At 42.9% G+C, this 25,005-nt stretch overlaps 1 protein-coding gene across 5 annotated transcripts in view; it reads left to right on the top strand.

Annotated features, from left to right (window-relative positions):
- Positions 1–25,005, top strand: part of PLPP4 (phospholipid phosphatase 4) — a 136,206-nt gene that overhangs the window by 50,904 nt on the left and 60,297 nt on the right. For 2 of the 5 annotated variants that reach the window (XM_023224392.1, XM_023224391.1), the window contains exon 2: positions 267–375. In XM_023224392.1, coding sequence (XP_023080160.1) covers positions 267–375 — 109 coding nt within the window. Of the gene's footprint in view, positions 1–266; positions 376–10,105; positions 10,197–15,063; positions 15,128–17,198; positions 17,324–25,005 lie in introns of those variants that run through there. The other 3 variants (XM_023224388.1, XM_023224390.1, XM_023224389.1) reach the window with 3 other exon arrangements.

The following is a 25,005-nucleotide window of genomic DNA, read 5'->3' as shown; positions in this document are numbered from 1 at the left end:
TCTTTGTACACACAAAGCTACTCCCTTATGCATGGAATTTGTCCTTGCTAGCAGGTGGTGATGGAAGAGTCTGTAGAGTCTCAGTGATTCTTTCAGTCCTTCCCAAGCCCTTGAACCAGTGAGAACTGACAGCAGGGCCTGTCTCTTTCCCCCTCTGCAGCAGTCTGGATTCTCCCCACTGAGGGTCCATACTGGGGGGCCTCCTTGGGAACTTCCCGCAGCAACAGAACGCTTAACCTTTATGTACTTTTCTTTTTACGTTTCAGTTTTACAGAGTTTTTGGATCCGTTCCAGAGAGTCATCCAACCGGAAGAGATCTGGCTCTATAAAAATCCTTTGGTGCAATCAGATAACATACCTACCCGTCTCATGTTTGTAAGTACCATGATTTCATGCCTTATTTGACTGCTCTCTCAAAGGTGAACCAAATGGGTTTTCACCTTTGTTTTTCTAACCCTGAAGACAGTGAGTGGCCTGAGAGAAAGAGAAGGTGAGCAGCCCATCAAATTAAAATCCAGTTCCTTGTCATGATAGGAACTGCTTGGTCATGTGAGAAGGACACTGTTAGAAATGCTTGTTCCCTGGTGCCACAAAGAAATAGCACACGAATATAGATTTAATTCTCTCAGCAAGGCATTGTTTACTTTCTGCAGAAAGGGTGCTCATCACAGATGGAACAATGGTGAGAACATGCCTGAACAAAGGAGGGAGGCAATTTTTATCCCTTATGCAGCTTGTCCCTGCTACTGTGTCCTGTCTCCATTGGCTGGAGCCGGACCTCACAGTCAAAACTAATACCTGATTGGCTAACAGCTTAAAACTTTCTTAAATAGGTAAAGGCAAGGCAGAACAAAGGAAAAGAGAAAGTTGCTTATGAAGGATTTAAAGAAGCAATAACGTTTCCAAATAAGGAAAGGGCATAAGCTATAAGCTAAGACTTGCCTCGGCCTGTCTAGACATGCCTGAATAAGCCAAAGCAACTAACTGGGCTAAAGTATAAGAACTAACAGTTGATAGGAGGCTTTAGGGTGAGAAGCTATTATTCCTAGTGCCTATTTTATTTTAAAACTAAGACGAGCTTTGAAGAGGAATTTTTCTACTTTCTACAAGTCATTGTCCAATATTGTAGAATGAGAAAGGACTTGCTTGTCTGGGCTATGCTGAGTTACAGTAAAGGAGGACTAGAGGCCAGTGATGAGAATTTTCTGTCCACTCTCTTTTTAGGATAAGCCTTGATTCTGCCCAAATGAAGGTACCCAGATAGCTCTGTTAACCTCTTTTCTGGTTTTAGCTGGTCAGTTGTTGGCCACTAATAAGACCACCCTGTGCTTCAACCTCTTGAGAGTGTCTTGTGTCTCTCTCCTTCTAGAATAAATGGGCAAGCACCCATAGAGCTGGTGAATATATTGAGATAAATTTTACCCGCTCCCCCCAATGCCACATGGCAATTGCCACAACCTTTTACATTTCACTGCCTGTATGCCAGGCTTGTTGCTGAGAGCTTAAGAAATGATGGTCTAATTTAATTCCACCCAGCATCCCAGTGAGGAAGATGTCATTGTTGTCCACATTTCACAGATGCAAAACTGCATTCCAAGAGAGATGAGGGAACTTGCCCGATGTCACATAGCTAGTGAGCACAGCACCAGGTTCTAGCAGCCAGCTCTCAGCCAAGAGGCTGCCCTGAGGGTTGGGGGCAGAGTGTCTGGGACTCCTTGCTGATGCTAATGAAGCCCTGGAGAATTGGATAATCACCATCCAGACTTTCCGGAGCAGAGGAAATATTTAAGCTCCTCTTTGTTGTGGAACGATAATGTCACTTTTGGATGGGCAGCCTCCCAGAAGTTTGAAGGTTGTTCCTGTTGACCTGCCATGGTGTCTCGTGCCTCTCTGGGAACTGCTCCAGAAACGTCATAGACACACAGGGAACATTTTTGTGTTTTGAAAGAAATCCCTCTGATTTTATAGAGGAAATTTTGTTAATTAGTGATGATTGGAAAGATCTGTGTTTTTGCAGACTCTTGAAAATGCCCATAATGCCAGCGAGCATTAAGGTATCATTTTAATTGCTTCTTAATAATTACTTTTCTACTGGAAAGTAAACTGGATTTTTATAAATCTTAGGGAAATTGACAAATTAAGGTTGTTGTGAGTAGAGAATTACTAACACATGACTATTAAAATCAGGCTTTTTTCATTTCTGCTGTAACTCAAATCTTCTATAAATCCTAGAAATAAAGGAAGCAGTGTATGTGTAATGAGTTTACTCAATGGCTTTAATAGGGAGAAGCTTCTATTTATCAGTTACTCCTATTTTTCATAACATTTTACATTTCATGTGTTGTAAAAACACAATTTGGAGATGAATGTTCATATGGGATGTTGTGAGAAATCTGTGGATGTGTCCTAGATTTATGAACAATGGATTGTTTTGAAGTCTAGATACAAATGCCACAAATATTCTGGCTACAGACACAAATAGGATGGAGCAATTTGCATGCTGGCGGTGGTAGAAATTAGTCAGTAGAGGGCTTATTCAGCACTGGGGTTCTCAGAGAACAGAAGGATATTCAGCCCCACATACTGATTCATACCCTCTATTCTCCTAATGAAATAAGTTCAACCTTTTATTTCATTAATAGCAGTTGATGAATTTCATTCATTTGGTTGCACAATTTAGTACAATTCCATAATAACACAAGGAAAGCAGTAGATACATTTATAATACTTATAACACAAAGATGAAAAATATTTTGTCACCCCATAAAAAATATTTGTTCTCCTGGGTTTTAAGAATTTAATATAAAGCATTATATTATTTTGGTCCTTTAAAACCTTCAGACATTAGTAGAATAATTGGTAATAGAACATCCGTTTTCACTGATGTATAAAATGGCTTGATTTTCTTTGAAAGCTCAAATTTTCTTATTTACTACATAGAAAAGTCCTGGGGTCTCCTTTAATTTTGGTTGGAATGTTTTAATCAAAAGGTGAACTTTCTAACTTTCTTAGCAAGGTGTTTTTTAAAGGCAGCTGTTATTGACTTGAATTTCTTTTATTGGATAATTAATGCTTCTAGAGTCATGTGTGTGCAAGTTAGATGAGCCAATTGGGCAAATGTAACAAGAAAATTAACAGAATAATGGCTAGGGGATTAAGTGCAGAGTAAATGGTAATAATGTTACTGGAAGCCTCCTAACTTGCACTTTCGCTGTCTGTGGCACCATTAGCTCAGGTGATGTCTGTCACCCTGAAAGTTGGGTGTAGTTAGAACTGTTTGAATCCAAGAGCTTGTTTCCCTTGACAACCCAGTGTTCCTGTTGACCAGAAAGACTGGCTGAGAATTCTTTTCAGATGCACTCAGAAGTATTGCTTAGCATTTCAGGGATATGCCCAAGGCCTTTATGGAAGGCTGCTTCCTTATTCAAAAGAGGTACCGGTTGCTTGCTGAGTGTGAGGGGTTTATCAGAACATTTTTAAAAACCTACTTTTTGTGTAGGACAACTTCATTGGTATTAGTTGTTGCTTTTTGGTACATGTTTTGTTATCTGTAATAGTTGTTTCTTTGTACATTCAGGGGACATTTTCAGGGAGCCTGCTATGGGTAAAGAAAACCATAGGGGCTATAGTGGATAAGAAGTCCAGTGAGACTTGGGGTGTACCCTCAGGGAGCCCCCAGGATCGCTGGTACATTAGGATGGTACTCTAATACAAAATGGAATCTGAAAAGGGCCAGAGGAGAGGCCCAGGTAAACTTCTAGGGAACTACTATTTCTTCTCCTCCTCCTCCTCCTCCTCCTCCTCTTCCTCCTCCTTCTCCTTCTCCTTCTCCTCCTCCTCCTCTTCTTCCTTCTCCTTCTCCTTCTCCTTCTTTTTCTCCTTTCTTCTTCTTTCTTCTTCATCACCTACAACAGTAAACATTTCTTGAATTCAGGGGCTGTGCTTATAACTTTATAAAGAACATCTCAGTTAATCTTCAGAATCCTTTGAGGTCAGCACTTTTGTTAATCTCATAATGTCAGTGGAGAAAACAAAACTAGGGAAATTATACAATTTGTCCAAGATTATACAACAGTCAGTGGCTGGACCAGGATCTGAGCACTGACTGTGAGTGCAAACTCTCACTTGGAGGCACTCTGCTGTGATGCCTCTGGTGATTGGTTAGGTGGAGAGGCGTGTAAAGGCAGAGAAATGGAGAGTGAGCCCATGTGGGTCCTGTCAATAGAGTTTGTTTGGAGTATCTATGCGTAAGGGCTAAGAAGGGGGCAGGGATAGAACTAGACTGAGGATAGCTTTGGATTGGTTAATTACAACCTAATTCAGTGGATGGTTATGAAACACTTACCATGAGGAAAGATGAATAAGATATGGTTTCTAGTCTAGGGAGGGGCACAGATATGAACACAAGGTGGACAGTGCTCCACTAAAAAGCCTTGAGGAACAGGTGAGACTCAGTAAGGAGTTTAAGGAATGATAGGTTTTGCAAACTTTTTTCCTTGGCTTTCAAGAGAAATCCACCCAAGCCCTATTCTTTGCCCTCTTCTCTTTTTGCTTCGACCGTGATAGGTCCAGATTTATTCTCATAGACTATTACTGATAGATACTGTGTTGATTTGATACCAGGGTTTTCTATTCTGGGATAGGATGCTTCTAAGGAAGACAGAAATAAAGTCATTTTGGGGAGGAAGAAGGAAGAAAAAGACAAGGCTGGATCATGATAGACAGTTTAATTTTTAGGCTCTTTTTAAGAGTCTTAGACAGCTCTTTTATCTGTGACGGGATGTAATTGTTTACCCACAGCAGGGCCTTTTCCAAGTGTCTGAGTGTCTTAAAGTTGTCTTTATAATCACTTTGCAACACACCTTTCTGTCAAAAGCCAGAAATGAAGGCACTTTGGGCCCACCGTTTTGTTTTGTCTGACGTGAATGAACCCTAGTGACAAGCTCCTCTCTGGCTAACACCCTCACATCAGGGCTGCTCTGGCTTCGATCTCTTCTGGTTGTTAGAAGTCCTTGGTATCCTCATGCCATCCCCTCTCAAACACACTGCTCCACATTTTGTGGTTTCCCGGAAGCGCCCAGGCAGCATGGTGCATGGTACCTTGCATCAGCACATGAGGATGACTCACTTTCTGGGTGCAGAACTGGCCAGGGATTGGCGCCCCTTCCTGTGTTGATTCATGGGTGGATGCTCCATACCCTAGTTGGTCATTTAGGGTATGGTCAGGGTGCCTGGGAGAATTAGGCTCCCTTTTCTCTCCCCAGCTTCCTTCCTTTACTCAAAGGTGCACACTACTCAGATCTCAGGGTGCAGGTAGGCTTGAACTGAAAATCCTTCAATCCTATATGTCTGGTGATAAGATCCTGATACCCTTTTAACAGTCTTTTCCAGAAAATAATGAAATACTAGTCAACAACCAGCATTTGCTGGATGGTAGCTCTCTATTGGACCCTGTTGGTGGGCAGTTGGTATGGGCTCCATAGTGGCCTACTAGGGGTCAACTCCCAGCTTTGCCACTCACTAGCTATGCAAATGTGGAAGATCACCTCCCCTCCTAGCACTTTACTTTCTTCATCTGTGAAAGGTGTCTTTAAGAACATGGCTCATCAAGCTGTAGAGAACATCAAATGGGGGTGACAGACCTATGGCACTTTACATAGTGCATGGTACCTAATCAGCGCTCCATAATTATTAGTGAATTGAAATCCTGGGAATAATACCTGTCATAGATATTATTATCATCATACCCATTTTGTAGATAGGGAAGCTGAGAATTAATGAGGTTGAGTGACTTGCTCAAGGACAAAGAACGGATAAGTGTCAGAGCTGGGGCTTGAACCCACCTCTCCTTAATCTGAGACCATTCCACACACATTTTTTTTTTTTCTTTGTACAGAGCTCTGGCTTCCCAGCCTGTGGAACAAGCTACATACAAAACTAGCCACATCCCAGATCCTGCTTAATGATGCATATGCTATCTCTTTGTGTGGGCACTGTGCAGTACAATTAGTAACTTTAAAGGTGGTGTTCAGTATATAATCTCTGTCAGCCTCATTTTCCCCATCTGTAAAATAAAGCTTTGGGGCTAAGGGAATCACCAAGATTCAGGACTCCAACCCAGGAGCATGGCAACCCAGTCTGGGAGTCTTGTTCCCACTAGCTGTGTGCATTTGTGTGTTTACTGATCTCTATGATTTTTAGTTTGGTTATTTGTACAATGGGAATAATATTTTCCACAACAGAGTAGTTAGAAGATTGGAAAGTGTGAGGAAAGTCCTTAACACATAGTAGGTGCTTAAGCTGTGACAGCTGTCACTGAAATTTCTGTGACTTATCTATGACCTGGAAACAAGCCTCCTTACCTTTCTTTTCTAACTTGGAAAAAAGCATACACTATATTTTATTTAACGTTTACTTTCTAGGGTAGGAACTGCTGTAACATTGTGGTTAAAAGTGTAGAACTTAATTTAGGTGGCCTGGGTGCAAATCCTCATTTTACCACTTGATTAGTTGTGTGACTTCCAGCAAGTTACTGAACCTCTCTGTGCTTTAGTTTCCTATGTGTTAAGTAAGGAGCATTTTCCACCTAGGATTGCTTGAGAATTGAATGAGTTAATTTGCATGGGGTGTCTAGAATAGACCATAGTCCTTAGTAAGTTCTCAGTACACGTTAGCCTTTGTTATTCTAACCTAGGTATGTACATTCAGCAGCCCCATACTCATAACAAGTGAGCAGAACTCAAGTCCAAGAAGGGTTCGATATGTTCTCTGAATTCTGCAGCAGTGTTTGTCTGGAATGCTTTGTTTTCTCTCAGGTGTCATTTATTCAGCACTGACCACTCCCCATCTTCCTACCCTGGGCTCATGCTAGGATTTCCTTGGATTTGATTCTTTTAAAATTAGACATGGAAACATTAACAGAAGAGAAAACAATACCAAGGGAGATTTTGCTTGCTCATGTTTTCCCCCCGTCTCTGCCCATGTGTGGAGGTACAAGGGAACATTCCCACCTTATGTTCCTCTGTCCATCGTCATCTGCTTCCTTGGCCTGGGCAGCAGAACCGCAGCTACCAATGGCCTTTGTCCAAAGAGTGGAATGTGTATGCACTGGCTTCAATCAATCTGCTTTGCTGAGTGAAAGTGAGGTGGTGGGTGCTTACTCTCTTCATTCCTCCTTTACTCAGTTCACAGGTGTTTTGCCCCAGGAGGAAGTTGTTTTCCCAATGTGTTGGCTTCTGAAGGTCACCTCTTAATTCCAACTTTCAGTTAAAAAATGTTTGTATACAAGGGGGTGAATGATACATGTAATTATGTCTCTATCCATCCTGATTCATGGACCATGCTACCCAAGGATATGGCTGATACATTTCCAGAAGAAGAAATGAGACACCAGGGCCCATTGCTGTTAGGATGAGAGGAGGAAACAAGCCACATCTTGCAATCACACAGACACCTCTGCTGAAGCCACTCTGGCTGCAGCCACACGGTATTTTGAAGGCTGCATTTCCTCACCTGGGAAGCCCTTGAGGTAGGGAAACTTGGGCCCTCCTGGGTGCTTAGCCTTGGCTCAAGAGCAATTGATAGTGGTCCTAGACACCAAAATACATCTACCTAGGGAAGTTGTAGCATGAGTTAAATTAAGTCCAGCCTTGTTGGGGAAGTAGAGGTGAGGGTCCAATTGGGAAGAGGCAAGTTGAGGCAGACAACAGTTCTAAAGGAGACCGCTGGACCATCAGGCCACTAGCTTGGAGTCATTAAGCAGCTCTAATGAATTCTTCAGCCTGCACACTTGACCTTGATCCTGAGCGCCTCCCACCTGGCACCCACATCTCCTGTGTGGGCAGTGACTTTCTGCTCTGGAATTTCCTTTGGAAGCCTCATTGGGAAAGTTATCCCAACTCAAATTTTTTTCTGGGGTTTCATTATTGCCTAATCTTAGATTATACCAGCTGGGATTGTCTTGAAATATTTCCTTCAGAACCATGTTGTTCTCCCATATAAACGCTGAATTGGTGGTCATTACTGAGCCATCCACTATTTGGTGAGTTGCTTTCTCCTATTTGGGAGCACATTGCCTGGTCTGTATGCAGTGCTTGAAGGGACTGAAAACGGAAAGGTAAGCTGGTGGGCTTCATGTTTGGATTTGGACTAACAAGGACTTCTTTGGCCTTGACCATAACATTGGACTTTAGTAAGTGGTGCTTCAGTTCTTGTTCTTTAAGCACTAAATGCGTGAATCAAAAGTCTGAGGCATAATCTTCAATCATCAGCATTAGTACCATTTGAAATACTGTAAAAAATATACATTGCTAGACCTGCTATAAAAGCATGTTTGAGGAAATCAGTACTTTAACAAGCCATGTAGTTATTTAGGTGTGAGAGCTGCCCAATAACTTATGGCAACTTTCACAGACTTACTGGACCTCTTAACTCATGAGTGTTGCCCTTCTGAATAGCCCCCAGGGGAATCCTCTGCTTTCTCTGTCGCGGTTCTGAATCTCCTCTCATGCATCTGCCTTAGCACCTGAATATCCTCCATGGTGGCAAGACTTGCTTATTTGACTTTTAAACAGTCTAAATCATTCAGGGCCACAGCTGAATCGTCAAACTGGTTACTACCACTTCTGGTCAGAAATAAATGGTGGCAGGTAAGGAGAGAGCTTTTCTCATGTCTCGTACAAATGGCGTCTGAAGACAGTTCCCAAAGAGGGGTCCCCAAGATGATTTTAGCTCTAGCTGTCTGATTGTAGTAAGGGTGTGGAGCATCTCAAATAATTTTAAAAGCCTGCATTCATTTGGGTGAATTCTGTTTTTAAAAAGAAGAGCTCCTGGCCAACATAGTGAAATCCCATCTCTGCTAAAAATACAAAAATTAGCTGGGCATGGTGGTGCACACCTGTAGTCCTAGCTACTCAGGAGGCTGAGGCAGGAGAATTGCTTGAACCCGGGAGGTGGAGGTTGCAGTGAGCAGAGATCATGCCACTGCACTCCAGCCTGGTGACAGAGTGAGACTGCATCTCAAAAAATAAAAAATAAATTTAAAAAAGAAGAGCATCTTCCAGCCATGCCTTAGTCCCATCAGGAAGCCCCTCTCCAAAAAGTGACAGTTTGCTAGAGTGGAGAGGGAGATTTCCAGAATTATGAACACTATTGGTCAACAGTTATATCCCAGCCCTCCCACGACTGACTGGTAGGCCAATTCTGGATTTGTAAGATGTTCAGTCTCTTCTGATGTTGTTATCCTGAGATGTTATAGTCATAAGGAAGTAACATAAATACCTTTTATGTGGTTGGTAGAATGTTGAAAACAATTTACTAATTATGGAAAGCTGGAATAAAGACTCAATATGGGAGGGGAAATCTTGTCCCCAAATCCTGGCCTCGCCACTCTCCAGTTGTGTGTTCCCAGGCGCATCACCTAGTCCTCAAGCCTGGAGGAGGCAGTCACAGAGCTATCATGAGGATGTAAGAGTCTCCTGGACTTGATGGTAACTAGCATGGTTTCCACTTTACGGTAGGTTTTGTAATGAGTGTTAGTTGCATCTGAATCCCACCAGTTTAACTCATTAAGTCTGAGTTGAGCATCTATGTGGAGGAAAGGGGATAGAGGAGGGGAAGAGGAGTCTTTATGCAAACAGACTAAACTCTGCTTTGCAGAAGAGATAAATATTCAACAATAGAACGCCAAAAAGGAATGAATTGATTGACTCTAAGTGAGTCCCAAATGCACTCATGTTTCCAGAGAGATGGGAGTGGGAGGCCAAGGGTTCTTCACCCTTCCACAGAGACGAGCATGAGGGGAATTACTGGCAAACATGATTCATTGTAATTATAGACTATTTTTTTCCATTTAAAAAGTCACTGCTTTAAACATGGCTCTCAGCAATACAAATCAATTATAAGCTACAATCAGATCTTCCATTTTTAAAGTCTGTGTAGTCTGTAAGCACAGACATACATCATCCTTTTTTTTGTTTGAGGTCAGGAGTTCAGTAAGATTATTCAACCAGGGAGTCTAAATGAAGCTAACGGGAACTAATTATCAATCAGCCCTTCTGATAGCAAACTGATGTCCTCATAAGGGATTGTTTGTTATTTCTTCCAGGCAATTTCTTTCCTCACACCCCTGGCTGTTATTTGTGTGGTGAAAATTATCCGGCGAACAGACAAGACTGAAATTAAGGAAGCCTTCTTAGGTAGAGTATTCACAGTTCCTGCTTTAGGGAATGGGGCTGGCCTTAATTAGATGATCGCATTTAAGAAATCTCAGTTGCATCCAACTGATTTTTTCTTTTGGTCAAATTAAGCTGGGGAGGAACAACATAAAATAAAGATAAACTTTAAGCCCAAATAAGAGCCAGTGTGCAGTCCTAAATGGAGGATGGTCAGAGGCCGCCCGCTGTCGCTGTCCATTGTGCTGAATGCTCATAACACCCCGTACACACCAGAGAGCTGTGCTGCTCAGGTGCACACTCTGGGCAGTAGGCAAAGTAAATCTAAAACTTTGTTACCTCCGACTGTCCAGTCTCACATTTTTGGCTAATAGACCCACATTATGGGCAATTCAGAAATCAACAGACTCCTTGACCAAACACTGTTGCATAGAGGCAATAATGGACAGGTGCGGGTGTAAAATAAAATAGATATTACAAACAAGCTCTATAACTCATCTTAAGTTTGAAGACATTTTGGTAGTTAAGTGTTCACTATTATGTGAAGAGTGTTATGATCTTTGTCATTGATTATAACATCATTGTTATAAATTCTTCCCAAGCTAAGCCATGTCTGCAGGGGACAAGAGTTTGACATTTCAGGATTAAATGTGTTTTTCTGGTCTTCATGTTAATCAAATCCTGAGTAAATGACAGCACCGAGAGATAGCCAAAACTACTTGGCTTGTTTAGCAAACAAAATAAACTAACCTATAGCCAGGTTTTCAGCTTTTTGACCATGAGAAAAACCAAATCAGGTTGATTTTTTCTTTTTTTGACACGTCACCTAAAAGTTACCCAAATCCTCAGCCCAAATCTTGTTTTTGGTGTATTATATGTACTTACCATTCAATGGCATAGTAAGTCTGGAAAATGAGAGCCTTCACTTAAGGGTGTGTTTGTTAATTATTGGGCTTTGAGGAAATGAAAATGTAGCAAAATATGGTCCTCCCTTTTTCATGGTAAGGGAGTGAGTGTGAGAGCTGCATCTAGGGAGTGTGGGACAACAAGCAGCTCCTGCTCCAAAGCAGCACAGAGAATGCTTCCTATATAACAGGCTTCTGTTAGGCCCTATCTAGGTGAAAGGAACAGAATCTCTCTCAAATTAGCTCAAATAAATTAGGGGTTTAATTACAGGGCTCTGATAAGCAATCTCACAGACATCCAAGAAAAAGGGGGAAAAGTTCAGAGGCACCTCACAGGGACTGGAATGGGGAACTGGGCCATCAGAAGGGGAGACCTCCCTCTTGGCTCATGACCACTGCAGTATGCCTTCCCTCTTCTCCTGACACTCCCAGCCTGATTCCCCTGCCTCAACTTTGTTTCTGCTGCCCCGTGTATCTAGTTTATGTGAGGCTTGGGCTTGCAGTGGTGGTGGCTTCTGCCCACAATCTGTCTGCCTGTTCAACTTCGATGCCCACCCACCAAGCTTCACTGTGTTACTTGGTCCAGACTTCCTAGACAGAGTCTCTGTACTTCCTAGACAGAGTCAGCTCATTTCTCCAGCCTGGCCACAAAAGTCGTGAGTCCCTGACCAGGTTGTCGATGCCCTCCCTCAGGTCAGGTGTGTACCGCAGGCTGCCCTTGTATGGCTTGGACTTTTGGTCACAGGTTTCAGTCTCCTCAGCTGAGGTGGGAAAAGGTCACATTCTCCAAGGATGCAGGTAGGTGTCCCTTCACACATGGTTTGAGTGGCCAGGCAGTGTTTGCATGGATATCACCATAGTCTCCAAAAAGTGCTGTTGGGAGCCCTCTCAGTTCACTTGGAAATCCCTTTAGTTCATGCTTTATTCTAGTGGCTCCTCTGGCATGGAGTCTCAAGATAAGTGACTGTGGGTAAGAACTGTCTTTTGTGGTTGTGGCTGTCACTGACGGCTGGCTTTTGGAGTGGGGCTGCTGTCACAGCAGTGAGTAGCTCACAGTTGCCTTCTCCAGACTTTTCGTTCTGAGCTAAATCTCCCTTAGGGTGACATTTCAAAATTGAACATCATACTCTGTCTGCTATATGTTAACAGAGAAGGTGGAATTATTGGATGTTCTGTTTGCCTAAATAAATGACAGCCTGCCCTATAAAAATGATGAACAGCCTCCCATTGTGTGTAAAGGTTTTTTTTTTTTTTTTTTTTAATTGCTACTTTTAGGAAGCCTTGGAAGTAGGGGGTGGAGGCGGGTGATCTTTAAAAGCCAAGGACAGGAAAGTGGGTGTACATTTTCCAGTGTTGTCTGAAATTCAGGACTCTATCAACCAGGAGTGCTCTTCTTTACTCAGATGTCTTCAGCAGACTTTAACCCAGGCTTCCAAACCTGGATCCCAAGTGCTGCCCTCATCTCCAGGTAAACAGTGGCCATGTTTGTGCATCTGGCATTGGTTGAGAGGAGTGAGGTTTGCCCCATGCAGCATTGGGCTTTTAAGAATTCAGGCTACAAAACAGTCAGGTCTGTATAATATAGGAACCCTGTTATAAAAGCACAATAGTACTGATTTCCTACAACAATGAAAGTAACAACAAAAGCCCTCTAATCCCCTGGAATGCTTATAACCAGTAGTGTCCTGAGTACAGGCTGCTTACAAGCCAACTCACGGGACACGTTGTTTTGAAATTTTTTTTATCAGACACAGTATGGTTTGTCTTTTTGACTCTTCTCTCAAACCCACAGTGCTGTGGGATGCTGTAAAAACAGAACAGCGTTTATGAACGAGACCCACTGGGTTATTGTTAATGAATAAGCATTCCTGATGGGGGCCATTTATTTTCCTTTTTGTCCAGCCTTTCATGGGTCTGATCCCAGCACAGCTTTCTCTCTGGTATCAGTGAGGGGCTCCTGCATTGATCCCCAGAGGGTTGTGCTATTCCGATAAAAATATTAAACAGTTTAGGTTCCTGCTATAATGCTGAAATGACCGTGTTAAATATCATCACCAGCTTCCTACCTTTCTGTTTCCTTCAGGTGTTTGGATCAGACAGGAAAGTTGCCAATTGTTGGTGGTTATAACACATCCATACATTTTCCAGCTTAGCTACTTCAGACTTTTTAAAGAACGGCTCTGTGCTATGATAAGCCCACCAGGCTCAGAGGCTGGGGAAGTGATCCATGTGGCTGTGTATGAAGTTCACCAAGATTTACGTGGGGCGATAGGGAATTGGCCAGGGATGCTTGTTTCCAGGGAGGCCATGCTAGGACCAGGATGAGAATGAGTCCAGCCCCACTGGGAAAACACAGCAGTGAGCCTGGCAGGCCAGCCCTAACAGAGAAAAGACCACAGTAATTTCCTGGCAATCTCACAACCTGTTAATTATCAGGGTTTGAATATGGCAAAGATATTCTAGGGAATTTTTTCTCCCCTCTTGGAGAGAGGCCTCTCCACAGTGCTCTGAGCTTGCCAGAGAGAAGGGGAGCTGGCATTTGAGGAAGGAAGGGTCTATGTGTTCAGAATGCAGTCAGTGGATCTTTCCAAGTTCCCTCATATTCAGTTCCAATTTCTGCACCACCATTTCATGCTCCATGTTTTAATGGCAGTGCTGTGCTGCTGATTCACGCTCTGCCCTCCAAGTCTGTGGCCTGTCCCTCCTTTCTGCCACACTCGGATATGGCCAGTTGCCCCCATCTCACACATAGGTGATTTGTTTCCCTTTGACAAAGATGTTCATTTGAATGTGTCCCTCCCATTCTCTCTGCTTCAGATGACTTGTTAAAAACAGGTGGGTTGTGTTCCCATCTCTGTGGCTCGTGCTCTTAGTGGTATTGGCCATTCCACAGTACTTTCTGCTCATAGAACAACATATTTGTCTCTCTCGATGGCCGTGAATTGCCCTAGGCAGCTCATTCCCGAAAATGCCCCCATTCACTGCTACATTCTTATATAAATCTCAGCTAGTATTGAACAGTTAATATTTGCCGAAGGGAAATGGTAGCTCACATGCTTTATTATTCAACAAAGCAGTGGAATGGGGCATCAATAGGTTTTTATTGCTTCTGTGAAGCATTTGACCTTCTATCACATTGATGGTGATGACTCTGCCTTTTGTGCATTCTCAATAAACCACAGGAGAGAGGTGCAAGATCTTTGCAGTGAAAGCTCTGTGACTCATGTTACCTGCCGCCTTCGGGACAATCTGTGCTGCATCTGGCAAAGTCTTCCCAAACTGTTTGGAGAAAGTCCCTGTGCTCTGTATGGTCAAATAATGTATCCCAGAAGTTCTTGCTATTTTAGATGGCAAAAAGCACTGCCTGGGCAGACCTTCTCCAAACTCAGTGAGGCTTTTGGACTCCAAACCCAATGAGGCTTTTGGACTCCAAACCCAGTGAGGCTTTTGGACTCTGCACCTTCGCAGAAACAGTGATTTGTTTGATAACAAATGGACAGCTGTCGGCCAGTGATGGGTCAATAGTGAGATAATTGCCGAGTGGGAATGTCCTTTTCTGCAGTAGGATTCCAGCAGCTGCTCTGATTAGAATTATGTCTGAGAAGGTTGCCAGGAGGAAATAAAAAAAGTTATGTTTCTTGCTACCAGTAAAAGAAATTCTACATGCTGTGGTATTAAATCTGTTCATATCAGGCCAGAAAATGATGGATGAGCTCCTCTGTGATTGTGAAAATTTCAGTCAAGGAGGAGAGATAAATTTCATGACACAGGGGCCTAGAATTTTATGAGTCATTCTCCAAAGTCCTGGCGTAATTATATTTTGCTCTAGCAACCCAAACGTATCTCTGTTTTCAAAGTATTCATGCCTATTTCTATGGTCATTAAATAGTATTATAATGTAACAGTGATAATGATGATAATGATGATGATGATTTTGATTTGAGAGCCAGCTTGCTATTTTTCTGTCTGTTGGTTTTGTTTTGTAGCGGTGTCCTTGGCTCTTGCTTTGAATGGAGTCTGCACAAACACTATTAAATTAATAGTGGGAAGGTAAGTTCCAAGAAGAATGAAATGGTGACTTAGACTATGAAGGTCATCTGTATAGGAAGCTGGGCCAGCAGACACTGGATGGGATGGATTTGAGCTTATCTAGCTCTTCCTTAAATCGTCCTTCTGAGCTTTCCATCCTTAGCACAGATCTTTCCTTTGAATTATGAACTCACTATTTTAGAAAGCAGGAGATCACTGGCAAGGAAATGCCCACTGATCATACTTTTTTGTAGGACAGAGCTCACTGCTGGCGTTTCCAGTTCCTTCTACTGCCAGCCCAAGGCCTCCCCTGACACCCTCTCACTTGTCAGTTTTGGTCTCTAATAAATAAGTAGGATTTCTTACCTATCATTCTCTTCATGATGAGACATATGGATTGGCATCTGAGCCTGGGCGTATGGCACATTTCTCTTACTGCCCTTGAGAAATGATTTCTGTTTTCCATTTATCTTTCCTTCTCTTCTGACTGCTCTGGTGAAGAGCTGGTCTCTGCAGACGTGAGCGGTCAAAACATCTGAATACAAGACCTAACTAACTCTAGCTGGCTGTTGGCCTGGGACACACTAGATCCCCTCTCAGAACGTTAGTATTTATTTCATCTACTGGATGCAGGCCAGGAACTGAGGGGGCAGGAGATAGATAAAAATCAGGCAGTACATGGCCTGTTGCTGCTGTGTTCCCTTAACTTTGTGTGCTTAGAGCTACCACAGTGCCCTGACCAGTGCTCACTCTCAGGCCTCGGCCCTCTGAGGTTCTGGTGCATTAGGTGGACGTCCATACTTGGAGAAATGCTGGCTGAGTACTGGAGAGACAGAACCCCAGCTGTTCTGGTAGACTGCTTAGGCCCTACCTGAGTTGCAGAACTGAAGGACCAGTGATCAGGACTGTGACTTGGAGTGCTCAGAAAGCAAGCGCTGTGTTTCTAACATTTGCTAAGCTTCACCCATGGTAGGTGCTCGGCGAATATTAGTTGAGTATGAATGTGAGGTGATAGACCATCACCTACCTATGTAAGGACCCTCATTCGAGTGAGGCAGTAAAGCATGCGGTGAAGTATGTTGGCACAAAGATCCAGGCACTGGTGTTCAGAGCTCGTCTTTGCCACTTACTGGATGTGTGTGACCTTGAACAATGAAGAGCCTTCATTTTTGCACCTGTGAAAATCCTTAGGGTTCTCCTAAGGATTATATGGCATAATGGGAGTGTGGACCTTAGCACTGTGTCTGAAGCCCAGTAAGCACTCAGGACTTCCTTCAGCTGTGATTGCTGCAGGAGGCTCGACTTTAGGCCCAGGGCCACCCCTATGTAGAGGTGTCTTTCCCATGTCCTAGACCAGAGAGGCCAACCTGGGGCACTGTGTCTTCTGCATCATGGAGCTGAATGTTTAAGGTCTCTCAGTAAGGCCAGGTGAGGCCTGCCATTTCAGGAAGGGCAAGTGGCCACCCAAATTCAGGATATATGGACATGAGGCACCTGGAGTCTTGGATCCCAGAGGCAGCCTCTGAAATAGATCAAGCAGTAGAGCGGTAGATAAATAGGATTACTTATTTATCATTCTCTTCAGGATGAGACCTGTGGATTGGCATTTGAGCAATCCATGCCAATATCCAACAATAGAGCGGTAGATCAAGACAGGAAGTAACTTTTAGTCTACGGGTGGCATGAAGCCTTCCTTTTCACACCTGTCAAACAAGGAGGTTGGGCCAGAGGACACGGCTTAGGTGCCTCCTGTAAGTCATGTCACTTTATCCTCAGGACCTCAGCTTTGGGTCAGTATTGATTTCCCCCTTCTACAGATGTGGAAACTGAAGCTGGGGGAGACCAAGTGACCTTCCCAAGGTCATAAAGCGAGTAAGTGGTACGTGGGAGCGCCAACTCAGATTTTTCTGACACCAAAGCCTGAGCTTTTCCTCAAATGGCTGTGTCTAGAATATTCTGTGGGGAGCTCCAGTGTTGACGGCCAAGGGGGCTGAGGAAGGAGCTAGGGGCAGTGGGGAGTTGGGGGGATCTGCTTGGGGTCATTTGTGATGGCAACATTTTATATTGAAAATGTCCATGGTGTCTTTTGTAGACCTCGCCCCGATTTCTTTTACCGCTGCTTTCCAGATGGAGTGATGAACTCGGAAATGCACTGCACAGGTGACCCCGATCTGGTGTCCGAGGGCCGCAAAAGTTTCCCCAGCATCCATTCCTCCTGTAAGTTCATGACTGGAATGCTCTTAATGCCCCCAGTCATGTTTCCTGCTCACTGTCTTTGGGAATTTAGGTGCAGAGCAAAGCACTGGTATGTGAATGTCAAGCGTGGTTCATTTTTCTTCACTGTACGGCATTTGGCTTAGAAACAAGATTATTCAACAGGAAGTAATAAGCCTGGGATGAGGCTCTGGAGCTTATAAAACATTGTATGTATTGCTTTCATGAGCTTGGCAGAGCGTAACATGTGATGCTTTATCCCTGCACAGTACGATTCACGACAAGGGAATTCTCCATGCTCCCTGGGACCCTCCATTGTTTAGGTCATTGTTCCCTCTAGTTTATTTCTTCAATTGAGGTGTTGCGCATGTGTGTACACAAATATATAGCACATATGTATACATATATACATATACATACATATGTACATGCATATACATATACATCTCCCCTTACCTCCAGTTTATAGTCTGACTATAGATGTGTGAACGCCTTAAAACGAAGACTTAATACTGTGAATCAGAAGCAGTGCAATGTAGCTGAAAAGGACACAGGTCTTTGAAGTCTAACAAACCCTGCCTCTGCCAGGTATTAGCTGGGGGACTTCACCTCCCCATACCTCAGTTCGTGCTGTAACGTGGGAATAAGAATGCCTCCTTTATGGGTTGGAATGAGGATTAAAATAAGTGGTGATGGTCCCTCCCATTTCTGGAGCAGCAGCTCTGCCAAAATGGTAACATAAATTATCTTATTTAATCCATGCAGTATATGTAAAGCACTTAGTATTGTGACTTTCAATAAACGGTAGTTATCTACATGATTATTGATTATCAGAGCTGAAGTTTCCTGAGCGTAATGGCTCATGTCATCATCCATTCCTCAGTTCATATTGCATGACTCAGGTGCCAGGCACTGTACCAGGCATAGGGGATGCAAGGATAAATAAGATGCAGCTCGTGTCCTGGGGAGTGCCCAGGTAGTGAGAGATGGTGTATTTAAGTTGATGATTCCTGGGATAATTGGAGAACTATGGTCACAAGTGACCATCTTGAATATGACAGACTCTTCTCATGATGCCAAGTCCCTAATTCTCCCACAAGTCTGATTATTATTTACCTTTAGCAAGCCTGCTATTTTAGCCTCTTTTTTTCCCTAAATACCCAAGACACATCCTGCTAATGGCTGAATCAAGAAATAACTGAATGCTGTTTTCTGAGGAGTGGCTGTTGGACATGTTGCTCAAAGCCGTTGAAGACTAGGGCCTGTCAACCACACATTAGCTGGGGGCAGACACTCTAAATGAATCACTGTCAACTTGCACAACAACCTGCCAGGTGGGGGATTGTCTCAGTTTCACACATAAGGGCACTGAGGATCAAGCAGGCTTGGTAACTTGTCTAAGGACACCAGCTCTGACAGGAATATCTGTAGGTACCAGTCGGAGGAATTCCTGCTGTCTTGGGACTTTCAATGATCAAATACAACAAAGCATTTACAGTCCATGTTTAAGTAAATAACTAATTTTCTTCTCTAGTTTGTTGGAAACTGTGGTGAGTTGAGTAGTTGCCTCCAAAAAGATACGTTTAAGTCCCAGTCCCTGGAACATGTGAGTGTAACCTTATTTGAAAAAAAGGGTCTTGTTTGATAATAATACAACCCTGTAGACTGGAAATTTGCTAAGAGAGTAGATTTCAGGTGCTGTCATCACAAAAAAAATAAACCATGTGATGAGATGGATATGGTAACTTGTTTGACTGTCGTAATCCTTTCGCTATGTATATTTTTATTTGAAAGAATGAACACTGATTTACATGCCAAAAAAGAAAAAGGAAAAGGAAAAGGATTTTGGCACATGCAATTAAGTTCAGATCTCGAGATGAGATCATTCTGGATTTAGGGTGAGCCCTAAGCCCAGTGGCAGGTGTCCTTATAAAAGAAAGGCTCAGCCAGGTGCAGTGGCTCATGCCTGTAATCCCAGCACTTTGGGAAGCCAAGGCAGGCAGATCACGAGGTCAGGAAATCAAGACCACCCTGGCCAACATGGTGAAACCCATCTCTACTAAAAACACACACACACAAATTAGCTGGGCTTGGTGCGCATGCCTGTAATCCCAGCTACTCAGGAGGCTGAGGCAGGAGAACAGCTTGAACCAGGGGGTCAGAGGTTGACCCAAGATCGTGCCAGTGCACTCCAGCCTGGCAACAGAGTGAGACTCCATCTCAAAAAAAAAAAAAAAAAAAAAAAGACTCAGGGTTCTTATAGGCTCCAGCCATTCCTGTGACTTAAGGCAGAACACCCATTTGGAGTTGCTTCCTCCCTAAATATGTTTTTTTCTCTATGAAGTCCCATTTTAAGTGATCACCTGTTTTGGAGGACTTGTAGTTACCAGCTGGAGGAATTCCTGCTGTATTGAGTTACTGTCTCCTTGTTTCCAGGGAGTCCCATGCTGGCATTGTTTAGAGGTACCTGGAATAGTATTCACCTGGGATCAGCTCCCATCTGCTCTCCATCTGTCTCCTGGGAGAGTCACTGAAGTTCTGTTAGCTTTTTTCTTCCTTTGTTCTCTTCTCCTTTCCTTCTCTTCCTTTTTTCATTCCTCCCTTCTCCCTCCTGTCACTTTCTGTCCTCCCAAAGACTTGGTGCTGAATCTTAAGAGGCTTCAGAAAGTAAAAGCACCCAAGAAGTGAAACTCTAAGAAAAACCTTAATATTGGCTTTTAGAATGGTTGGTGGGGGACTGTAGCACAATTTACTGTCTACTGTTGCATTTGAACTTGGGAACAAAATAGCTGTCATGTGAATCTCTCAAGCTGTCAGCCTACTGGACCTCGGAGATTAGAAGCTGGGCCCCACAAAAATGTTGATTTTAGATGCACATCCTCCCTTCCAACCACCAGGAAGCATTTTCTGACATGGCTGGCTTTCGGCTGCCTTGTCAAATGCGTGGCTGACATCTGATCGGTGCTAGACCAGCTTTTTGGCAGAGGCAATTAGATCCTTTGCTTATGATGCTACTTAAAATGTTACACATTTTTACTCCTTGGCAGACATGGAATTCTACCCAGCCTCTAGGCTTTGATGGTGGTATTTTCATTTATTTTCTCTTTTTTTTTTAAATGACAGGTTAGTGTTTGGCTTGGAGGGAGTGCCATATCCACTTAAAAAATCCACCAGTGCTGTTTTCTGGATTTCTTCGTAGCTAATAGGAAGCCTAGTAGTTGATGTGACTGCATCTCAGAGGGGGTGACCAAGTGGATTCCCATTTTGATATAAATACTCTTTTTTTTTCCTTAAGAAATCAATTTTGTAGGCTGGACTTGAGTGACTGGGCAGGGGAGTTCTGGACTGAGGGATCTCCTAAGACTAATTCTCCATGCTAGGTAGACGTGGGTTTTGCTTCTGCTGTGTTTGCAGATAATTGGCGGCTGGAATGGAGTCCGTGTCCTCATGTTGTCCTTAGAACAGTTGGTTTTCTTTGAACTTAAGAACAAACATTGATTTCTTTTGGAAACAAAGGATCTTGTTCTTAATCTACCATAAGCAGCCAAACAACGCTTGTCTGAAGGGCTTATGTGTCAAACTCTCAGCAAACAGCAGTTCCCCATGGCAGCATTCTTATGGGGCTTGCTCTGTAAGGCAGCCTAAGCCACCCTTGATTGGAAAAGCAGAGACCACAATTTCAAAGAGCAAGTGATTTTCATCCAACCTAAAAGAAGCTTAGGCTTTAAAGTGGAGAAAGGCAATGTACCTTCCCATAGTTCTTAAAGCAGGGATATTCTGAAAAGAGAATTTGTCTCTCAGAGCATAATCTCGATTTTTGATTGACTATTGATTCAACTTCCAGAGAAAGGATAGATTTAAGAGAGAAAAATAGAAGCAACAAATTATTAATGCTATGTCAAGGTATTAAGAAACTTCTTTCCTGTGAAGATGGTGGGAATAAATAAAGCGTTACTCTCATCCAGGTGTCAGCGAATGACAGCATGTGGACCAAGTCCAGTGGCTGCTGGCTTTCATAGGTAGAGTTTTACGGGAACACAGAGATGCCTGTTCATTTCCATGTTGTCTGTGGCCTCTTTCACTTTACAATGGCCATGCTGAGGAGTCGCAGAAGAGAAACATGGCCCACAAAACTGAAAATATGTATTATCTGGCCCTTTACAGAGAAAATGTACTAACCTTGCAGTCGCCCATGCTCCAAACAGATAGTATTAAAAAGCTTTACTAAAGCAAGACCAGTGCACTCAAATTGTGCACATGTTTCAATTTTAAACATGTTAAACTCTATTACAGTATAAAAAGGGGCAGTGGTTGCTTGTGGAATACATTTTTTAAATGACAGAGAAAGTCTAAAAGGTATTCCTGGCTGATGAAGATTCAACAGGTGCTTCTTGAGTTCTTTCCATTAGGTATGTACCAGGCTGAGCCCTTGCGGAGAGTACAAGGGTGATCAGACATGGCCCATGTTTTCCTCCAGGATGAAGTCAAACATTAAGTTGTTGAACACCACACTCTGGGATTGGGGAGCTGAGAATTCCAATCAGGGGACACAGAAAGCCTCCAGGGAGGAAAAGCCCTTTATCTTATAGTTTCCCATAAATGAGTACATACAAGTTACATGTTTTGAGATGTTTAGTTATGAAATGTCTTAATTCTATTCTTTAGCTGCGTGTAGAATTCTAGGAGGAAAATCATTTCCATGCAGGATTCCAGTTCACACTGTGCTTGAGAAGTCCGACTGCGTTCCTTGCCTTTGCTTTGTTTTTCTTTCTCTGGAAACTTTTACGGTTCTTTCTCTGTGTCTTACTATCTGAAGTCCACAATGATGTACCTTACCGGGATTTGTTTTTTGTATTTATCGTTCTGCTCACTCTGTAGGTCTTTTTAATCTGGAACTGCATGTACCTCACCTTTGTATTCCCTGTTTCTTCTCCCTGGAATTGTATTAGGCAGATGTTGAGTCTCCTGGACTGATCTTTTTATTATCTCTTCTTTCCTACTGTCTCTTTGTCTTTTTTATTCATCCGTCAGGGAGACTTTAAAATTTTCATCTACTAAAGCTTCTACAGAACTTTTATTATGATTTTTGTGTTTTTAATTTCCAAGAGCTCTTTCTTGAACTCTGATTAGAAAAATTGTTAACATCCTGTTTTTGTCTTTTCGTGGGTACGTCATCTCTTACCCAGCTTTGTTTGCAGGTTTCACCTGTGCCCTGCCTTCCCTTTATTTGTGTGTTTTTGTATCTAGCTTTCCTTAAATATCTGGTGCCTTTGCTGTGTGTTGTTATTTAAGGTTGAATCATAAAGCTAATTGGGCAGGGCTTGTTAACTGGGCTTCACTGAGGGTGAGTGGAGTGAGCTGGGTTTTCATTGGTTGGCCTCCAGTGTCAGCATCTGGCCTTTACTTTGAGGCTGTTTGATTCCCTAGAGGAGGCTCTTCATACTCCTGCCTCTTGTATGTGAACCTGGCATTCTGGAAGCTGTGCCGAAGGGTGCAGGCACGCACAGGTCAGTTCTTACTCTTTCACATCATCTCCCTATTTTCCATCTGTTTGTTCAGCCATGCCCTCTACTCATCTGTGTTTCCAAAACCAGAGCCTCAGATAGTTAAAACTTCTGTCTTCCTCAAGAGTTGGAAAGGGGATGGTTTCCTGGCTCTGAAGGAGGGATGGAAACCTGGAGCGTTTAACTTCTCTTTATCGGCACTTTCTACCTATTTGCCTATTTCTAGCCCCATAGTTCACCCCCTGCCTTCTGCAGTACCTGGTGCCTCTAGTTTCAAAGCCACCAGGGCCTTTGCAGGGCCCTGCCTGGTGAATGGGCTGCCTCTCATCAGCACCACCCTCTGCAGGTGTGTAGACTGAGCTGCCTTCAGCTCTGCAAGTCAGTATCTACTTTGCCACCTGCTTCCCATCTTCATAGAGTGGTGTAGTGTTCACGTGCTCCTAGATGGAATGTGTGTTCCTGTTTGTATTAGCGCTCTCTGGAGAAACAGAACTGGTAGGATGTCTGTCTATCTGTCTACCTATCTGTAATACCTATCAATCAATCATCAGTCATCTCTCTATCTTAGCAATCTATCAATCGATTGATTTATTTTAGGGAATCGGTTCATGAAATTGTGGTGGCTGGCACAATCTATATGGCAGGGTGGCAGACTGGAAATTCAGGTAAGAATTGATGTTACATTGTTGACCCCCCAAATATGCAGATCAGCAGGCTGGAGCTCAGGTAGGATTTCTACACTGCAGTCTTGAGGTAGAATTCCTTCTTATCTGGGAAACCTCAATCTTTACTCTTAAGGCCTTCAACTGATTGGATAAGGTCCCTCACATTATAAAGGGTAATAAATCATACCCTCCATAATTGCTTACTTAAAGTCAATTGACTGCAAACATTCTTCACTGCTAAAAATACCTTCACAGCAACATCTAGGCTGGTGTTTGTTTGACTAAACAACTGGCCACCATAGTCTAGCTAAGTTGACACGAGGTTACCTATCACACTGTTCTTCCTTTCTTTACCCATCATTTTAAAGTCACAAATACCATCATGATGCTCTAATGCATTCATTGTAGAGGAATCATTTTTAAGAGAGTTCTTGCTTTGCCTCAATGTTATTACTACTGATAGCAGAGTCCTTAAGGGTGGAGCATACAGACTATATGGTCTTTTACCGGCTGCGTGTCTGGGAGTTTGCTTTTGCTGAAAGAGTCTAAGTAAGTTTTAACTATGAATTGAGAAATTATCACATGATAGCAGCTATGCCAGTTTTAATGCCATCGAGCATGAATATTTAATATAAACCAGCTGTTTCTTAGAGTGGTTAGGCAGGCCTTTGTGTGAAGAAAGAGGAAACAGGAGAGTAGGGGAAATTGCAAGATTTGTTTGTTTTGCATCATTTAATGGAATTAAATTGCTGTCAAGGGGTTTTGCTGGTAGATGGGAAATTTGAAAAATGCCACTCTCTTTTCTTTTAAGAATTACATAAAATGGCATGGACTGCTTAGGTCATTTGTTCCAACAGCACACATTGGTGGCCGTGTGTCTGAGGTCACCCCAACTTGTGTGGTTTCTCTTTTTACTTAAAAATGAAAGTTCCAGGTTCACTAATATGTCAAGGGATGTCAGCGAACTTGGCAAGATCCCCTCATGGTTTTCTCCCTGAATTTTTATAACCCTATATCTCAAGCTTCCAAGACAATTGCAGAGGTTCTGGGAAGCAACCACAGTTGTTTTGCCAAATAAAGGAAGACTCCTCCTAGATCCTGGGAGGCTTGCTTTGGGCATGCCAAACCCCTGGAGGGAATGGCTGTTTAAACCGAATCAGACAGGCCTCTTTGGAGGGCAATGTTTCTCAATTTGGTTTTTTTGTTTTGTTTTGTTTATCACTCCCTCCTCCCCATGGAGGCTTTTTAGATTTTTTTTTTTTTAATAATTCCCACCATAAAATGTTAATGCCACAGATATATACCTGTTTTATGTCTTAAAAATACAAGCTTTTAGGTTCACAGTCATGTTAAGGGACATCAGCGTACTAGGCAACAGCCCCTCATTTTTTAAAATTTCCTAATGATCTTTTTCCCTAAATAATTGTAATATCTAAGATTTTAAGATCTCTCCAGGAACCAATTTTCATCTCCTCAGGGGACATACGAGAACGCATGTTCTAGGGCAGTGGTTCTC

Source organism: Piliocolobus tephrosceles, chromosome 9, assembly GCF_002776525.5.
Source record: "Piliocolobus tephrosceles isolate RC106 chromosome 9, ASM277652v3, whole genome shotgun sequence".
Taxonomy (NCBI): Eukaryota; Metazoa; Chordata; class Mammalia; order Primates; family Cercopithecidae; genus Piliocolobus; species Piliocolobus tephrosceles.
The sequence above is the reverse complement of the archived record's forward strand: the minus strand, read 5'-3'. Positions and strand labels throughout refer to the sequence as shown.